The sequence below is a fragment of the Telopea speciosissima genome, chromosome 7 (assembly GCF_018873765.1).
Source record: "Telopea speciosissima isolate NSW1024214 ecotype Mountain lineage chromosome 7, Tspe_v1, whole genome shotgun sequence".
Classification (NCBI taxonomy): domain Eukaryota; kingdom Viridiplantae; phylum Streptophyta; class Magnoliopsida; order Proteales; family Proteaceae; genus Telopea; species Telopea speciosissima.
In genome coordinates, this window is record NC_057922.1 from 52,217,854 (window position 1) to 52,236,809 (window position 18,956).

Genomic DNA, 18,956 nt, shown 5'->3' on the forward strand with positions numbered 1-18,956 from the left:
CATTAAACGAAGTGGCTTAACCTTTTTGCGTTCAGAGGAGAAGGACTCTTACTAGAAAACTGCCTGTGTTGGGTTCACAAGTTTGAGTTCAGTCGTGCAAAAGATATATTATTTGAAGGAATCGAGTAGTTGTGTATTCTAGATCCCAAATCGACATGTTTTTTTAATCTGAGCTTCTGGGTATCATTGGACGATAGGTTTCTGTTCCATACGCGGTTAGACTGAATTTCATTTTTCCATTCACTGAGAGGTTAGACTTCTAATTTCTGGGTTTGTCGAATTTTTTGGGGTTAGTAATTATAGACGGGGTTTTGAGATGATTTTTTACCCTGAAATTGTTAAATTTGGGGCTTTTCAAGAGGAAGATAATCTAATTTTTTTTTCAGTTGGCAGCTTCAAATGAAAAGGGGTTCTGATTTTTGGGTGCGATGATTTAGACGGGTTTGATTGCAAATATAAATTTATTTTAGAGTATAGATACCCAATTTCTCTGCATTAAGATCATCAACAGAAACCTGAAAGGGGGAATCTATATCCTAGTCTTCCGTGTGAGTGTGGATGACCATGGAAAAACAGAAGAGCTTCCGTGGGGCTATGGAGAAGCAGAAGAGCTTTCGAGGGATGATGGAGAAACAACTGAGCTTTCGAGGGGTGATGGAAAAGCAGAAGAGCTTTCGCATAGCAATGGAGAAGCAGCAAAGCTTTCGTGACAGGAGGAAGAGCAGAGAATCTCCGGGAAAAAGGGGGGACTCTGAGTTTCATCTGGCTGCTCGAACTGGGAATTTAACCAGAGTCAAGGATATCCTTCAGGGGTGTGACAGTGGCAGCTTGAATGAGTTGCTAAGTAAGCTAAATCTGGATGGGGAGACGGCTCTGTATACCGCAGCAGAAAACGGCCATGCCCTAGTTGTTAAGGAGCTCTTGAAGCATTTAGACCTTGAAACTGCTTCTCTTTCCGCCAAGAATGGTTTTGATGCATTCCATGTTGCAGCCAAGCAGGGTCATATTGGTAAAATTCCTTAATTTGCGTTCCTTGTTTTCAGCATTTTCCCCCTAGTAATTAATTTAATGTGCTACTTTTACCCTGCATCTTTGTGCTATAGATTGTACATTGTCAAGGGAGTTTCTGCCTAAGTTTACTTACTTATTTGCTTGGTTTTATGGGTCTGTGAAATGAAAAAAAGCTAATAAGTTTTTCTATATGCTATTGCCCTTCACAGTTCCCCAACCCCTCTGTTGAACTTCTTAGAATGAAGTGTGGAGGATATGTATATTATGGTTTGATGTTTATAGGAATTTCTAAGGTTTCCTCTTTTAAAGTGTATAAAGCTACAGCTTCCATATATCTGTCCTTTGCACTGCTTAGTGATGTGTGTAAGGAAATATGAACTGATATATTTGATGTGCCCGCTTCTATTTGTCCTTTGCTAAGTGATGTACGGATCTATTTAATGTGTCTGCTCCAACTATTGAGTATTGATGAGTTCTAATAAATCAAAGTAAGATTTAATGAACTGAAAACACCATAGGACAGAACCACAGGGTTCCTAGCTTAGGTATAATCACAAACCAGCCAACCGATGGGGCTAAAAATCTGGTTGAAGGGTGGAGTAAATCTGCTGAACTTGTGGCTAAAATATCATCAAGAACCAGTGGTTAGATGGTGAGTAATGAAAGTGGTCAGAAAATAGAAACTTGAGGAAAACAGAAAATAGTAACCCTTTCAAACAAAAATAACTTCCATTTTCCAGATCTGATGAACCTGCACTTTGGACAAGTGTAGCCTTAATAGAGAAGAACAACATATAAAAAATTGGACACAAGGGCTGGAATAGTTGGAATCCTTGATGGAAGTCTGAGATCACAAGTTGAGAGAGACTACTGATGCAAGTAAACTGAGAAATAGAACTAGCAGAACATGGAGGGAGTAATAACTGAACTAAATCACAGAGAATGGAAACAAAGGTGGTAGAATCGAATCCACAAAAGAAGAGTTTCAGATTACCTTGACAGTCACCCATGCATACACCATGTAGCTTGCTGAAACTGAAGTAAAGGTGGAGGAAAAGAAGAGGGAAGAAGGGATATGACCTGGCTTCACCACCAAGGCCTAGAATGCTTGGCCACCCCTCCCCCCTTCCTGTGGGTTCCTGCCGCCATTCCTGGCATTTCTGGTGTGGTGCTGTCAGCCTGTCACCATCCAGGTCTCCCTTTTTCTACCCTCCTCCTCCTCCTCCTCCCCTTGGCCCTATCGCCTTCCCCCCATCCCAGGGGGTGAAGTCTGAAGTCCCCTCTTTAGTCAGAGAATGATTTACCTTCAAGGGAGTGTCTCCCTCTCCACTATGTCTCACCAACCATTGTTGGGACCTCTAAGGTCGCTCTTTGCTCGGCTGGTTTACTGGACAAAGAAGCCACTAAATGCCACAACTCTTTAGTCGGCCACTTTATCGGCAGCCGACCAGCTTTCAATATAGTCAAGCTCTCATCGTCCAAGCAATGGAAACTACATGGGAACCTTGAACTTGTTGGACAATGAATTCTTCATTTTCAAGTTCTCGGTAGAAGATATGATCTGTGTCCTGGAGGAAAGGCCTTGCAAGTAGGCTGGAAACTAATATTCCTTCGGCAGTGGGATCGTTACCTGCAATTGCAACTAGTCGTCGACCACAACACTACAACTCTCTGGATTACCCTCCCTGGGTTCCCTCTCTATTTTCGGTGTGAAGATGGTATAGTTGGTTCTGTGCTGGGGAAGCCTCTATACTTTGATGAGAGGACCATGAAGATGGGATAGATTCGCCTACACTTGGATGAAGTTTTGCTGAAGACCCTCATCTATCTTTTATCACTGTGGCTGATGACGAAGGTCACTCTTTCCAGCAAGAAGTCTATTTTGAGTGGCTTCCTCCCCACTACCAAGTCTACGAAGTCTTTGGCCATGGCTCAAAGAAATGGTCCCTCAAGCCTATTGTTGACAATGAGCTACTCCTTGCTAGAGATACCTGTCACTTATCCCAGTGACCACGTCTCCACTATTTACCTCCCTCCACTTTCTCTTGCCCCTAGTCCTCCCTAATCTAGGTGGTGACTCTTTGTCATTGAGACCCAGACCCTGGTTCAGCCTTGAACTTTCCCATGTTCTCACAAGTAGCTATTACAAAAATAGGAACTGCGTGAAACAACGGCTTCTAGAAGATATTTCAGCAACTTGTCTTCATACTGGGGCCAACATATGACTTCTAGAACAATAACCAAAACCATAAATCATTGTAGGGCCTGGTCCTTAAGTCGCTGGTTCATTGTTGGGCCTTGTTTTTCACTGTTGGGACTGCCTGGTTCTGCTTTCTCCTACGCTGGTACTGCTTGAGCTCTACATCAATCTGGTTCTCTTTGGTTTGGGTCTCCAGATTGGGTCATGCCATTCTAGTCACGCACATGCAACTGTATCAATCCCATAGAACAAAGCCAAGCAGAAGCCTTTCATTAATTCTCCAAAATTCGTTGGTATGGCATACCTCTTACATATATTCAAATAAAACTTCAAAAAAACAGACTCAAATTAAAGCCTAAAACTATTCCAGCCAATGGATTACCTTGGACGTGGTCTTAAGTCTTAACTAACTAGGAAACTATAAAGTAATGAAGAAAACAACTTGAAACAAGGCTGGACTTGTAGGGACCTAATCCAGACCAACTAAAACACTTTAGTAACAATTTAAAAAGGGAATAGAACTCTAACTAGAGACCACAACTTAAGTAATTAATAAATCCTGTATTCATTCCTCCTACTCATATTTTAAGCCTATTAAAGTGGCCTATTACAATGAGAACCCATTGGACCAAAGGCCCAACATTTGTAAACCAACCCAAGGCTAATTTCCAATAAATAAGCCCACTTCTGTGTTTTATCTGCATCAGCACCCTATTAAAACAATTGTTGGTTGAATGGCGATAACCATCCTTTCTACAGAGTTCTCATTGAATCTTCAGCCAGTTGTCTTTTGGCCATCCAAAACTTGCTAATAGATGATTATGCTTATTCAGTATTTGAGTTCAGTCAGGTTCCTCGCTTGATAGCCAATACTTTTCTTTCTCATTTAGTGATTGGTCAAATTTTGTTCACCCATCTGTATGTTATGCTGCATGTCTACTTGAGTGCCTTTCATTACTTTTCCTTTTTCTTCTGTTATGTTGCACCCTGGGTTTTCACGCTTTATGCAGCAGTTTTGAAGTGAATATTTATGTTTTATTTTTTGATGGTGTTGCAGAGGTGTTGAAGGAGCTTTTGAATGCTTTCCCCTCCTTGGTCATGACAACTGATTCATCCAATTCTACAGCTTTACATACAGCTGCTACTCTAGGGCACATTGATGTTTTCAATCTCCTTTTGGAGACTGACTTAAACCTTGCTAAGATAGCTCGAAACAATGGTAAAACAACCCTTCACTCTGCAGCCAGGATGGGACATTTGGAAGTTGTGAAGTCCCTACTAAGCAAGGATGCAAGTGCTGGTTTTAGGACTGATAAGAAGGGGCAAACTGCATTGCACATGGCAGTGAAGGGAACCAATGTAGATATTGTGCTCGAATTGCTTAAACCTGATTCTTCAGTCATTAATTTGGAAGATAGCAAGGGGAACACAGCATTGCATATTGCAACAAGGAAGGGCCGCATTCAGGTAGGACAAACTTCTTTTACTGCTATTTGGTTATCTAATTACTGCAAAGGTCCCTTTTTTTCTAAATCTTTTTTATATTTTGTATTTCTATTTTGGCACTGGTTTGAAAATTCTGTTGCTGGATCCAATACCATATGCATTGCCCCCAATGTAGACATCTTTATGGATATTTAACCGGTAGATTGTCTTTTGGGTCACCCATATGATGCTGATTGCTATTCAGAAAATTCACTTGTAGTTTGACAACTCGAAGACCGTACGCCTCACACTCATCTTATTATTTTTGTTTCGAGCCCCCACCCTTTCAATTTCTGGTCTTTAATTATTTCAGGATGCAGTAGGGTACTTGTTAGTAGCCAATAGAACTGAATGCTTGAGTGATCAATAAGATCACCAAGCCCCTTTATTTATAATGTAAGAGGAGAGACAATAATTACAATAATGCCCCCTCATAGCCAACTCTAACTAATGAGTTGGCTATGGGGGGAAAAACCCCAAACTGCCCTTGCGGCTACATAACTCAACACTCCTCCTCAAGTTGGTGCATAGATATCACACATGCCCAACTTGAACAAAATAGGATGAAATAATTTCGCACCCAAGCCTTTAGTGAAGACATCAGCCAACTGATCATCTGACTTCACAAAAGGCATAAAAATTTGTCCACTTTCGAACTTCTCCTTGATGAAGTGTCTATCAATCTCCACATGCTTCGTATGGTCATGCTGCACTGGATTATAAGCAATATTAATCGCGCTTTGTTATCGGAATACAACATTATTGGGAGACGAACAAAACCACCAAGGTCTTGAAGTAAGCTTTGAAGCCACAGTAATTCACAGATTCCTTGTGCCATAACGTGGAATTCTGCTTCAGCACTGGACCTCGCCATAACATTTTGTTTCTTGCTGTGCCAAGTGACAAGGTTCTCGCCTACAAGCGTATAATAGCCTGAAGTAGACTTCCAGTTAGGAGATCCACCCTAGTCAGCATCAGTATAGGCCTCAATGCGAAGATGATCATGCAGAGACAAAAGAACCCCTTTTCCTGGAGCTGACTTCAAGTAATGAAGAATGCGAAGAACATCAGCCATATGTGTGGAGTAGGGATCATGCATGAACTGATTGACCAAACTCACCGCAAATGTGATGTCTGGTCTCATATGTGAGAGATAAATCAATTTTTCCACTAGCCTTTGATAACACCCTTTATCAACCAGTTCACCAGCTTTATCCTTCAGTCGAGTACCAGCCTCCATAGGTATACCACAGGGATGGCAACCCAACAACCAGTCTCAGATAAAAGATCTAAGATATACTTCCTTTGAGAGAGAAAGATGCCTTTTGAAGAACGAACAACTTCAATCCCAAGAAAGTACCTTAATTTCTCTAGATCTTATATTTCAAACTCATGTCCTAGGATGCTCTTCAGACGGAAGATCTCTGCACCATCATTTCCTGTTACCACAATGTCATCGACATAGACTATGAGGATAGTGACCTTGTCACAAGACCGTTTGATGAACAAAGTATGATCAACATTACTCTGTTTGTATCCCACCGAAATCATGGCCTTGTGAAATCTACCAAACCAAGCCTGAGGAGACTGTTTCAGCCCATAAAGTACACGCTTTAGTTTGTAGACTTTGACATGAGTTTTATTAAATGAAAAACCTGGAGGAATCTCCATACACTTCCTCCTCAAGCTCTCCATGAAGGAAAACATTCTTGACATCAGGGTACTACAAATCCCACCCAAAATTTACGACATATGATAATAAAACACAAACAGTACTCAATTCGCAACAGGAGCAAAGGTCTCCTAGGAGTCGATTCCATAAGTTTGAGTAAAACCCTTGGCCACAAGTTTTGCTTTGTACCTATCAACTGTGCCATCCATCTTCTGCTTGACTACAAACACCCATTTACATCCAACTGACCTTTTCCCTGGAGGAAGAACAACAAGGTCCCAAATGTTATTTATTTCTAAGGCTTTTCATCTCTTCCACCATAGTTGCTTTCCATTTTGTATCTGCACTACCACTTCTGTGGAATAGAAACAGAGGAAAGAGAAGACACAAAAACATGATTGGAGGAGAAAGAGAAACATAAAAAACAACATGAGATATGGGATGTTGGGTACATGTCCGAATACCTTCACGAACAACAATAGGTAACTCAAGAGAAGGAGAATCCTTACCCGATGGAGTAGTAGGCTCTGGTTCAAAGGATGGCGATGGGATGAGTAAAGGCTCCGTAGTGCCGTAGTGGTGGTGGTTTCAACTTGCTTCTTAGGAGTTCGAGTGAAGACACGAAGATTTGGACGGACAAGTCTACTCTGAATTTTTTTAACTTGTCGTCTAACAGAACTAGGAGAAGGCTGCTCCCCCTGAATTGTATCCAAAGAAGGCTCTTCTTGAACATGAACCTAAACTGGCACCTGCTTTCCCTGAATTGGAACATTGGAAGAAGGAGCAACACGTAATATCAGAACATCTTCACCAGCCGTGTCATAATCCCCCTGAAGAAGTGACGATGAATAGTAGGCTAAGGACTCATGGAAGAGGACGTCCATGGACGCTAGGACACGTCTTGTTGGAGGATGATATCACTTATAGCTTTTTTGAGTTGCAGAATAACTCAAAAAGATATACTTGACTCCACGAGGATCCAACTTCCCATGGGAGTGATGATTGCGAGCATAACAAACACAACCGAAAATTTTTGGGGGAACAAGAAAGGAGGATGAACACTGGAGGACACCAACCGGAGCATGAAAATTTAGAACCCGAGTGGGAAAACGGTTGATCAAGTAGGCAGCGGTAAGAACAGCATTACTCCAGTAGTGGGAAGGAACATTTTGGTCAAACATCAGGGCTCGAGCCATCTATAGTAAGTGGCAATTTTTTCTCTCAGCCACACCATTTTGAGGAGGTGTGTCGATACAACTGGTTTGATGAAGAATTCCATGATCAATCATATATTTTTGAAATTGACCCTCTATGTATTCTCTGCCATTGTCATTGCGGAGAATTTTCGGAGTGGCATTAAATTGAGTCTGAACTAACTTGTGGAAAAGCTGAAAACACCGAAGTACTGCACTCTTGTGTTGCATCATATACACCTAGGTGGTGTGACTATGACAATCAATAACATGGTTCGAGAACTTGGTTTCAGTATTGGTTTCGCCTAACCAAAAAACCGAGTTTGGCCAAGATCTCGGTGAGTTGGTGCATTTTTTTTTTTAAAATTCAGTTGATGGTTTTAATGGGTTTTTGACCTAGTTTGGTCATGAATCTTGGTATACAACCTATTTTGGGTCATTTAAACACAGTGACATTATCAGATTTTGAAAATCGAAGTCCAAATAGAAGTTTAACTTAGGGGGAAACTAGGACAGACAGACACTTATTTATGCCAAATGTTTTTATATTTGTTATTTCATTTACTTAAAGATATTATTCATATCTAAGCAATTACCCCCTATTTGAATCCAATAAAAATAGTTAAAAAATAAAAGGATAAAAGGATAAAAAGTCAACCCCCCAGTTCAAGAACAAAAACTGGATTTTCGGCAGTAGGTGCAATTTTCAATTTTTAATGCTGAGGATTTTCTCAAATCTAAAAATTCCATAAATCTGAAAATGGTAAAACATTGCTAAAGACCAAAAGTGCGGTAAAATATTAATTTGTTTTGATGTCTAAAAAAATATTTTCATTTAGAGCGATTTTGACAGCATTCGCGCAGACCAAATTAAGTTTGACTGAAACATAACTCCTTCAAGATAAATCAGATTTAAGCAATCTTGGATTTGTTTGAAAGCTTTGCAAACTTAGGGTTTGGGTGTATGGAAGGTTAGAAGAAGAAAGGTTAGGGTTTGAGATGAATCAAACTTACTATTGTTGCAGAATTCCCTTAGCAGCAGCTTGTTTGATTGAGAAACTTGAATAAAAATTGAATCTTTAACTAGAACTTGAAGGAGATCTTCAAAGAACTTGAAGAAGAGCTTCAAAATAACCACTTGGGCTTCAGACCGCAAGGTGTCAATCAGATCAAACACCGATCCCATCAGCCTTGATCAAACACAAGACAAAAATCTTCAATGGAGAAGAAGAGCAGCAAAAGTTTTTCATTAATATCAAAATTCGTGTTCAATACTTGCCCCCCTTACAACCTTTTATAAAAGACTTAAAAATAGACTCCTGCACTAAAAAGGAAAGGCCTAACCCAATCCCTAACGTGGTTCAATTTAAAACCCTAAAACATGAAAATAAACTAAGTATAGAGACTAATCCCGTATGCAACCTAATTACCCATACTTTAGGTCCATAAAACTGACCTATTACATTGAAAACCCATGGGATCAAAGGCCCAACATATACATAACCCAACTCAAGGCTTATTTCCAATAAAATAAACCCTCTAGGTAACTTATCTGCATCACATATCTTAAGTGGAAAAACTACTCTACACAGCTCTGTTTGTGGCCGACTCTCACTGTGCCATATGGACGGATGATGTGGCTGTTCCAACTGTTGAATAGAGAGGGCATGGTCTAGATTAGCTACGTGTCAAATTTCATACTGAAATTCAATTAAATGCCCCCTAATGTATATTGACGGATGACTATAATACTCTGATCATAACTGTACATTCTCCCATAGTCCTGAATTTTTCAAAGCTCTATTTGGCCACTTGGAAAACTCCATTTGAGCTGAAACTTGACATGTGAGTAGGGAACCTTGAGGTCTACCTGTCCACAAAATTTGAGTCACATCTGATCTGCCACATGGCAGATTTTTAGGGCCTTTTGGAAAACTGCCCTCATATAAAATATATGTGATGGATTTAGTACATTTCTTTATTGTGTAAATGTTTTTCAAACTTGTCTCCAAATAGATTTGATTCTTTTTAATTCAATAATAATGTGTTTATGCAATTATGTTATTGGTTGAATAGCTTTATGTTGTTAATTAATAGGACCAAGGTTTAAAACCAACTTGATATCATAAGTAATTGCCGTTTGGATTGGTTTTTTGATAAACAAATTTATAGCCACGTCCAGATCCATTGCCATAGGATTTTAACAATTTGTTCATGATGTCCAGCAATGATTATGAATGCCAGCACTATGTTGGGAAGTAAAATTCCTGATATTGTAGTATGATAATCCAGATGGTATTTTGATGGCCTTGATCAGAAGAAGATGACTTGAAGATATCTTGATCCACTTACTGATTTATTTCTGTCATGCATGGATCTCTTTGAACTTTAGGTTCTTCAATGCATAGTTGTCAAGGCGTCGCCTAGGGGTCCAGGCGTTTTTTTTTGGATGGGTGCCTTGGTCGCCTATGCAATGCGTAGGCGCTTTGTTGGTGTCACCTTAGTTTTTGACCACCGTCCAACACCTTGATTCGCCTAGCGCTTTGATAACTATAGTTCAATTTGTACCCATAAATATTTTAACATTCCCCATATTGAATTACTGATTATTGAAAGTTTTCAGTTTTTTAACACTAAATTCCCCCCAAGTTTCCAATATTTTACACCCAAAAAAAAAAAAAACAAAAAAACACCCTGTAAGCCTTAGCTTAGGGAAATTTCCAAGATTCCCAGTGGTTACCAGTGATCTTTTGATCTTTGAGTTCAAACAATGCTAGTAGGTTCCTTCTGTTGTTGTACAGCTTAGGTCATATTAGGGATTTGATGGACTTAAGGATAGAAATGGTGTAGCCGTTGAAGGGGAGAGAATTCTAGAAGCAGAAGTGAGGAGGGACTTGAGATTCTGGAATGGAATTACTGAGTTATTAGTTTCCGGATTGATGATAGACTCCACTGAAGTGGAGGACTTCCCAATGGATCTCTTGTTATTTATGCCGTGTCTCGTATTTCTCAGATTTTGCAACTCCTGTGTGAATATATTCTGTACTGAAATCTACTTATGTTGCAGATAATATGCTGTTTATTATCTGTTGAGGGTATCAATGTCAGTGCAATTAACAAGGCTGGAGAAAGTCCCCTAGATATTGCAGAGAAATGTGAAAATGTGGAGATTGCTATGGTTCTAAGAGAAGCAGGGGCTATCAGAGCTAAGGACCATGTAAATCCTCCCAATCCAGCAAAACATCTGAAGCAGACTGTTAGTGACATAAAACATGATATGCAGTCCCAACTCCAACAGACCCGTCAAACCAGGGCTCAGGTTCAGAAGATTCAGAAAAACCTTAAGAAGCTTCACTCGAGCGGCCTTAATAATGCAATAAACTCTGCAACTGTTGTTGCTGTTCTAATTGCAACGGTCGCTTTTGCTGCCATCTTCACTGTACCTGGACAGTATGTTCAGGACGGCAGCGCAAAAACTGGGCAAGCATATATTGCAGATAAGCTAGCATTCCTTATCTTCTTTATTTGTGATGCCATGGCCCTGTTCATCTCCTTGGCTGTTGTTGTGGTCCAGACGTCTATAGTTGTGATTGAGCAGAAAGCAAAGCAGAAACTCATGTCTGTCATTAACAAGATCATGTGGCTTGCTTGCCTCTTCATATCAGCAGCCTTCATTGCTCTCTCGTATGTAGTGGTGGGCCAGCATACCCGGTGGCTTGCTATCTATACCACAGTGGTTGGTTGCGTGATAATGCTGACTACTGTTGGCTCCATGTGTTACTGTGTTGTCATGCATAGGATTGAGGAATCAAACATGAGGAATATAAGGAAACACTCAGGGAGCCGCTCACGCTCGTCTTTCTCTATGGTTTCTGACCCTGAGATGCTGAACAGCGAGTATAAGAGGATGTATGCAGTTTAGTATTCGTGTATTTTGGAGGTAGGAGTCTCTTATGAGAACCCATCGAGCTCTGGCACTTCTATCAGTATCTCCCAAGAACAAGTTGTTGCTGCGCCTGCTCTAGTAATTTTAGTTCAGTCAGTTAACCCAACTTGAAGAGTTTAGTGTGTGTAGAACACTTATTTTGTACTCTGGTTCTGCAGCTCCAGGATACAGCAATGAGTCATGTATATTCTTCATGCTTATGAATTTTAAAATTCCAAGAATTGGGCTGACAGTTATAACCCATGTATTGCTCTGTTCATTTTCTATGAAACTAGAATAAAAGAGTCTCGCGCAGGATTCAGAAGCACTTGATCGACTGCAATATGTTTCAGTGGCATCCCTAGACAAATTTTTTAGATTTTTTTTTTTGGATTAAGAGCTTGTATAATAGGGGTGGGGGGATAGGCCCCAAGGTGGTTTGAACTCATGACCCCTTATTTGAGGAGTTTGTCTTTTGCCAACTGAATGGTAGAAGATTGTACCTCAACTCCAAATGAAGAAAAGACAGTTCTGCAATGAATTCTCCTCATTGTAATTTATGCACACTGAATGTATATATAATGTGTCATATGTCGAAGTATAAAAAAAACATGTGTATATTAGTTTTTAATGGATCTTTGCCCATAATCTGGATTCAAGTGATCTGAATCAGGATCAACTGGGACTGATGTTCTCCTTGATCTCAATTATTAAATCATGCACCAAAATGGAATGACTGTCTGGCACTTCTGAGATTTTGCAAGGGCGGGCCTTGGTGCAACGGTAAGGTTGCTCTATAGTGACTTAGTGGTCACGGGTTCGAGGCTGCTTACATAATAACCCCCTCCCCAGACCCTGCAGTGGCGGAAGCCTCGTGAACTGGGTGTGCTTAAAAAAAATTCTTTATCTAAATCTAGCAATAACTAATGTCTGCTCTCGTGCGCTCTAGTGATTATGTTTTTATCCAGTGAAGTCTGATGAGCTTTGAGGTGTTTAATTATTGAAGAAATTCTTTTTTGTTTTGGGTGTCCTCAGGCTCCAGCATATATACCATGTTTTAAAAAATTTGGTCTGAAAGTTGTATCCTCTTTTTCTTGCAGTCTCATCTTCTACCATAACACAAGCCAATTCAAGATACTAGAGCACTCAATCAATTGTGATAAGTTTCCATACAGATGATCAGATTTTGGTTTCATATATATATAATGTATGGGCAAGGGATAGGCACACCACCCATCTGGTAAACTAGCGGATGGCACCAATTGGGAGGAGAGAGAGACAGATATAGTGGGTGATAGCTTACGGTACACTGCCGGTGTGCCCAGCCGTTTCCCATGATGTACATATTTCATCGACAAGGATCTGTTTTCTAGAATATTCATTTTTCCAAATTGGTATTAACAGGTCATGCCCAGCATCTATTTGGCCTTTAGGTTCATCATCATTTGGTTAATCTATCCGCTCTTGACCCTCCCAAGCAACCATATCTTTTATTAGTTGGTTTGCTATGTCATCAATCAGAACAATGGCTCATCATGTTTCTGATGGAATTTGAATTATAATTTTTTTCTGCTAAAAAAGTCCGAAAATTGTATTAATGTAAAAAAAAAAAAAACAAAAAAAAACATAGTTTTAACGTCTAGACATACCCAAATGAATACACAATCCCAAAAGCAGGAATATTAGTCCCCTTTTTCAGCATTGCCATCAACAGGAAACTCAAATCCTCAGACCTAACAAACCATTTCCTAGAGAACCGATATCTTAGATTACCAATAAAGTCTCTCTCAATTTCCTCTTGTAATCAAGAAGGAACATCAAGAATTTGAATTATAAATGAATATGAAGAAAGAATAAAAAGAATTCCCCCTTTTTCTTACTTGAATATATATGCCGAGAGAGAGAGAAATATTCTTGTAAAAGTCTTCTATAAGCAGCTTGGGGGTGTAACTAATCCAAGAGCAATTCCACGTATATTACGGCAGAAAGATTGTGCAGGTTGGTTCTCTTGGTAAGTGAGCTTTATATCTCTCAATCCAATCCACTTACATGGGTAGCTTGCACTGCAATCAAACCTCATAGCAACTTCAGATGCAGATGTCCCTTTCACGTCTGCATATGTCACATTACTGATTTTTATTCCTGAGTTCTGCATTATCAATACAATACAATACAACACAATACATCTTCTTCATCAAACATTATTAATTAATCAGATTATTAAAAAAAATTAAATTACAGAATTCAAAATTTACCTGATTAGGGCAACCTGAAGTGAGTGGATCAGGGCAATAATTTTGATCAATAACAATTGGGTTTTGAACCTCATTCATCACAACTTGTTTAAAAACAACTCCTCTTACAAATCCATTACTTGGTCTTCCCCATGATTTAATCCTTAACCCATTTTGTGTTCCTGTAAAAACTACATTCTTCACTGTTACATTCTCCACACCATCTTCTTCCAACTCTTTCCCAAGACTTCCAATACTAATTCCATGTCCAGGTCCACATGCAACTCTTAGTATTTTCAAGTTCCGTGTTCCCGGACCGATCGAAACACAATCATCTCCTGTCTTAATAACTGTATTCAACATACAAACATCAATAGAATTCTGAACATGAACTCCATCTGTGTTAGGGCTTTTCTCTGGAGCATAAATCCCAACACTTTGTAGTGTTACATTTTTACATGTATGAACAACAATATGATAGAGCTTGGCATTGCTTGATATCAAATTTCTGATCAATATATCTTTTGAATCATAGATTGTAAGTGACTGCAGCAAAACTAGCAAAGGTGAGCTACTATACTTAGCTACAAAGATTTAAAAAAAAAAAAAAAACACAATTAAGAGAAGAATTAAGGATTAATTACTGTTGCACCAGCAGGGCAATTGTGTTGGCCTGAAAGTTTACATGACCATAAGCTTGAGCCTTGGCTATCAAGGTAACCACCAATGAGTGAAACACCTTTGACACCATAAAACATGAGCCAATAACTTTGAGAAAAAGAAGGGATTTTTGTGTAATCAGGAGCAATAAGAACAGAGCCATTGAAATGAAAGGAGAGATTAGAATTGTTACAAGGGCCTTGGAACACAATTGGACTAAGAAAGTATCTCTTACAAGGAATGATTATAACAGTTGGTTTTGGAGAAGTACAAGCAGTAGTCCATGCTTTAAGAAATGAAGGGCTAGAATCTGTTTTGCCATCACCTTTAGCACCAAAATCTGCAACATTAATGATGATGATATCATCTTCATTTTTTGATAATGAAAGTAAGGAGATGAAGAAGGTAAGTGAGAGAAGAAGAGAGTAGTAGTTCTTCTTCATGATTAGCGTAGTCATTAATTGTGGGTTTTAAGTTTATTTTGTTGGAGCTTATTTAAAAATTAAGTGATGAGAGTAAGTTATAACCGCTTGGTTAAATGTGGTGTGAGGTGGTTAATTACTTTTAAACAACTAAGAAACCACCGCCCATGCATTTCTAACCTTAATCTGCTCTAACTTTAATTCAAATGTAATATGGCTGGCAGTTTCTAAGGATACGTGCAATTGGCTTTGTGGGTCTCTCGAACTCCTTTTTATTTAAGCCTCTAGGGTCTGGTATGCCTTCAGGATAGACGAAACCCCATCTATGAGTAGTTGCAGGAAAGTGGATCTATCATCTCTTTTTCCTGATCTTGCCCCTCCCTTCACTACTAAGGATTTGAGGTTGACATCTTGAAGCATATATATATATAAATGCATGGGGATCTTTATCCTCTCAATTTGCCAGCCTATACTTGACGTCAAGTACATCTAATAGAAGGGGCGAAAATGACTATCCTATCCCCTGCCCGAGGTGGGTCCACGTGGGATCCACCTCCCTCTATTAGATGTACTTGACGTCAAGTACGGGAATCGTTATCCCCTCCAATTCGCTGTCCCTTCCAATTTCTCCAATTCCTCATATGATGACGGAAATGACCATTCTACCTCTGCCCAAAAACACTGCCCAAGATGGGGTCCACTCCCCCCTATTAGAAGAATTGGAGGTGCCTGCGAATTGGAGGTGATAATTATTCCAAGTACGGGCATGCAAATTGAGAGGATAAAAATTCAATGCATGGGCGGTGTTGCTAGGGTCAGGTAATTAGAGACGAAATTTTGCTACTACTCGGGCTTGCAGCCAAAGAAATGAAATATAGAAGGGTATTTTGGAAAATACATAAACCGAAGAAGGTAATTGTGAACCCAAGGGGAACTCTTAGTAAAATAAAATGTTCCATTAAGACAGATCCCCTTGCGCTGGTGCAGGTGCTACACTACCATTTATTTATTTATTTTTATTTTTTTATCATCAATCATAGAACATCCTAAATGTAAGAGAAAGAATTACATACAAAGGCAGGCCATGTAATTGCGGTGCAACATAGAATTTAACACGTGGCCCATCAAAAGAGTCTTCTCTACATCTAATCGTATGGATCAAATCCTCTTCTAACATGTTCGATGCATTTTATTATGGTAGGTCATGATACATCTCGTTGGGACTATCACTCCCCACTCCTCGATGCCAAGTCACTATAACTCACCCTTCAACAGCCAAACGAAGTTCGACGTTGAAGCCTACCGCGAACATGAAGGTGAGAACACCAAATCATCCAATGCCCTTTCCATTTTCTTTTTATTTCGAGAAAAGAAACTATAACTCTTTTTCTAGCAAAAAAACACTTTTTGATTCAAGATCAAGAAAAGCAAAAAAAAGGGAGAAGAACCCTTCACTTCAGAAAAGGCGAGTATCAATTTCTTATTTCTTTTTAATTTTTTGAAGATTCTTAGATGATTTGAGATCTTTAGTTTTCAAAATCTGTACTCATTCCATTTGGAGTTGATGTGAGTTTACAATATTTAATTTGTAAATCTCCATTAAGATCTCATCTGATGTACTTTCAGGCAAGAGCTTGGTTTCAAATTTGGACGAGAAGGAAGTGAAACAAGTAATGTGCATTTCCTCGCTCATTAATTGAAAGCTTTTCTTCTTTTGCAATTTTAAAAAAATTCTTATTGAGCTTGTTTCTTTTGGTTTGTTTCTCACTCGATCGGATGTTACAATCAGAGTCAGATCATTTGCACAATACCCCTTCATGTTAATTTTGATTCTGCAAATTTGATGTTTTCAAGTTAGTTTTGCTTCTCTGTTTTTATGCTTTATACAGACGATCTCTATCAGGACTGCAAGTTTGTTTTTTTTTAATTGACGAGGTTTAATGTTATGAGCTTCTTTTTGTTTGTCTATGGCACTAAGTATGGTTAGTTTCTTAAGGAATTAAAGATGCAGGACATGTTTCACAATAAAATTGAGAAGAGTTCACTTCTATAGCAAATAGGATCGATTGCTAGTAATACCCCCCCCCCCCCCCCCAAAAAAAAAAAAGAAAGGTGCCCAGTTGGGATTTGTTGATAATAAAGGATGAAAAAAATAAAATAGATTAAAATGCATCTCTTTAGTTGATTCTTCGAACTAAATCCAAGAATTGAAAGATTTGAGAATAATTCCAGAAAAGTGTCAATAAACTCATGGAAAATTTAAATTTAGAGGACGATTTGAGAGAATTGCCTCTAATGTAGACATTAAACACATAAATGAAATCTGGAGTTAACAACACAGGAAAGTGGTTAGATAAAAAATAAAGCAAACTATGTAAGGGAGAAGTAAGGTGAGATGGTCAAAATAAATTGAAACATATTATGGATCTTTTGCACTGATACATAACTGTTGCAAGTCAGGTTTGACGATCTTATAACATTGCAGGTAGTGGGCCCAGGTAAGTGATCCCTAGTTTTCTACTTGAAAATTTGAATTTCACAACCTCTAGCAAATAGGGTTGCTAGTAATAGTAAAGTAAATAGTGGTTGTCACTTGGTGCAGTAAAAAGCTGGGGCTGCCAGTGTTAAGATGCGTATTTAAGTCTTGAGAGGTGAAAAATACCGAAGGTCAAGACCATCTCCAATCCTCCCCTGTGACCCTGTGAAAGTGGTACCTGCACCTGGTTGCAGACCTTTTCCTTAGTAATTGCAAGAAGTAAATAAATAAGTAATTGAAAGAAGTGAATAAATAAATAAAGCTTAAAGATGCAATATAGAGAAGAAGAAATTAGGGTATTGATGGGGATGTAAGATGTTGTAGGGTTTGTAATGTAGTCCTAGATAGGTAGGAGACCTACTAGGAGCCAGGGTAATGGGGACACACACAAAGGCTGGCCGATTGGGTTAGGGTTTAGTAATTTAGGGCAAAACTAGGGTTAGGGTTTTGGGAAATAGGGAAGTGATGGAATCTAGGGTTTAGATGGTCAGATGGGACTCAAATTGGGATCGAGTGTAGGAGGGAGAGGGAGGGATGTTTGCTGGAAGTTTGGCTCAGATCTGATGGTTGGAAGGTGAATGCTTGGGGATCAAGCTAAAATTCGAAGGAATAGTTGCAGGTTTAATGGAGGGGATGGAAGGCTGGCTGTAGTGATCTGATTGGGTCGATGGGGGAAAGGATGGATTAGGTTAGAGGATAAAGAGGGGAAGGATATATGCAGGAAACTAAAATTACTTACTGGTTTGATCTCCTTCAGAGGCAGCAGCAGCAGCTTGAAGAAGCTTGAATGAAGAAGAAGAAGAACCTCCCGGTACTGGATAGACGCAAGGAGTCATGAGAGTCCACTCACCCTAGCACCTTGAGATCCACAAGGCAACACTCACACAAAGGGAGCAATGGCAGCAGCAGCAAAGGCAGCAAAGCATAAAGGTGAGTTTTTATTAATCAAATTCGTCTTCAATACTTGGCCCCCTTTCAACCTTATATAAAAGACTCAAAATTAGACTCCTACACTAAAAAGGAAAGGCCTAACCCAATCCTTAACCTATTAGGTAACTTAAACTAACTAGGAAACTAAAATACTAAAAGAAATAGACTCAAAACATGGCTGGACTTATAGAGTCCTAATCCATCCCAACTTACATCACATGACCACTTCAGTTGTCACATGACCACTTAACCAAATCACATGATCACTTAAATTGAACCAATTGGATGCAACCAATTTGAACTGGTTCAATTAAAAAAACATAAAAATAAACTAAGTATTGGGCTAATCCCGTATGCAACCTATGTACCCCTAGTTTAGGCTCATTAAAGTGGCCAAATACAAAGAAAGCCCTTGGGAACAAAGGCCCAACATGTATATAACCCAACCCTAGGCCAATTTGTACGATGAACCTGCATCAGTTTGGAGGGAGGAAACCTAGAAAGCCGGTCAAAAATATCTCAAGCCAAACTCTAAAAGAGTAGTTAAGAGGGATCTATGTGGTTTCTGATTGAAAGAGGATTCTGATAAAGACTGAACATCAAGATTAGAGTGCAATTCTTGACTTGATTCTTGCAAAACAGATCCATAATTGAAATATTTCAAGAAATAAACTTAAGAAACTGCATG

General features: G+C 39.2%; 2 protein-coding genes across 2 annotated transcripts; one reads left to right on the forward strand and one right to left on the reverse strand.

Moving 5' to 3' along the window:
* Positions 1-504: 504 nt before the first annotated feature.
* On the forward strand, positions 505-11,821 carry LOC122667696 (ankyrin repeat-containing protein At5g02620-like). Its single transcript, XM_043864078.1, has 3 exons — positions 505-1,009; positions 4,269-4,678; positions 10,629-11,821. The coding sequence occupies exons 1-3, from the start codon at positions 559-561 to the stop codon at positions 11,481-11,483; spliced, it is 1,716 nt and encodes a 571-aa protein (XP_043720013.1). The 5' UTR covers positions 505-558; the 3' UTR covers positions 11,484-11,821.
* Positions 11,822-13,413: 1,592 nt separating this feature from the next.
* Positions 13,414-16,483, reverse strand: LOC122668671 (polygalacturonase-like). Its single transcript, XM_043865208.1, has 4 exons — positions 16,423-16,483; positions 14,365-14,747; positions 13,742-14,266; positions 13,414-13,635 (listed from the first exon to the last, which is right to left on the reverse strand). Exons 1-4 carry the CDS (start codon positions 16,481-16,483, stop codon positions 13,414-13,416), a joined length of 1,191 nt encoding a protein of 396 aa, XP_043721143.1.
* Positions 16,484-18,956: the final 2,473 nt, after the last annotated feature.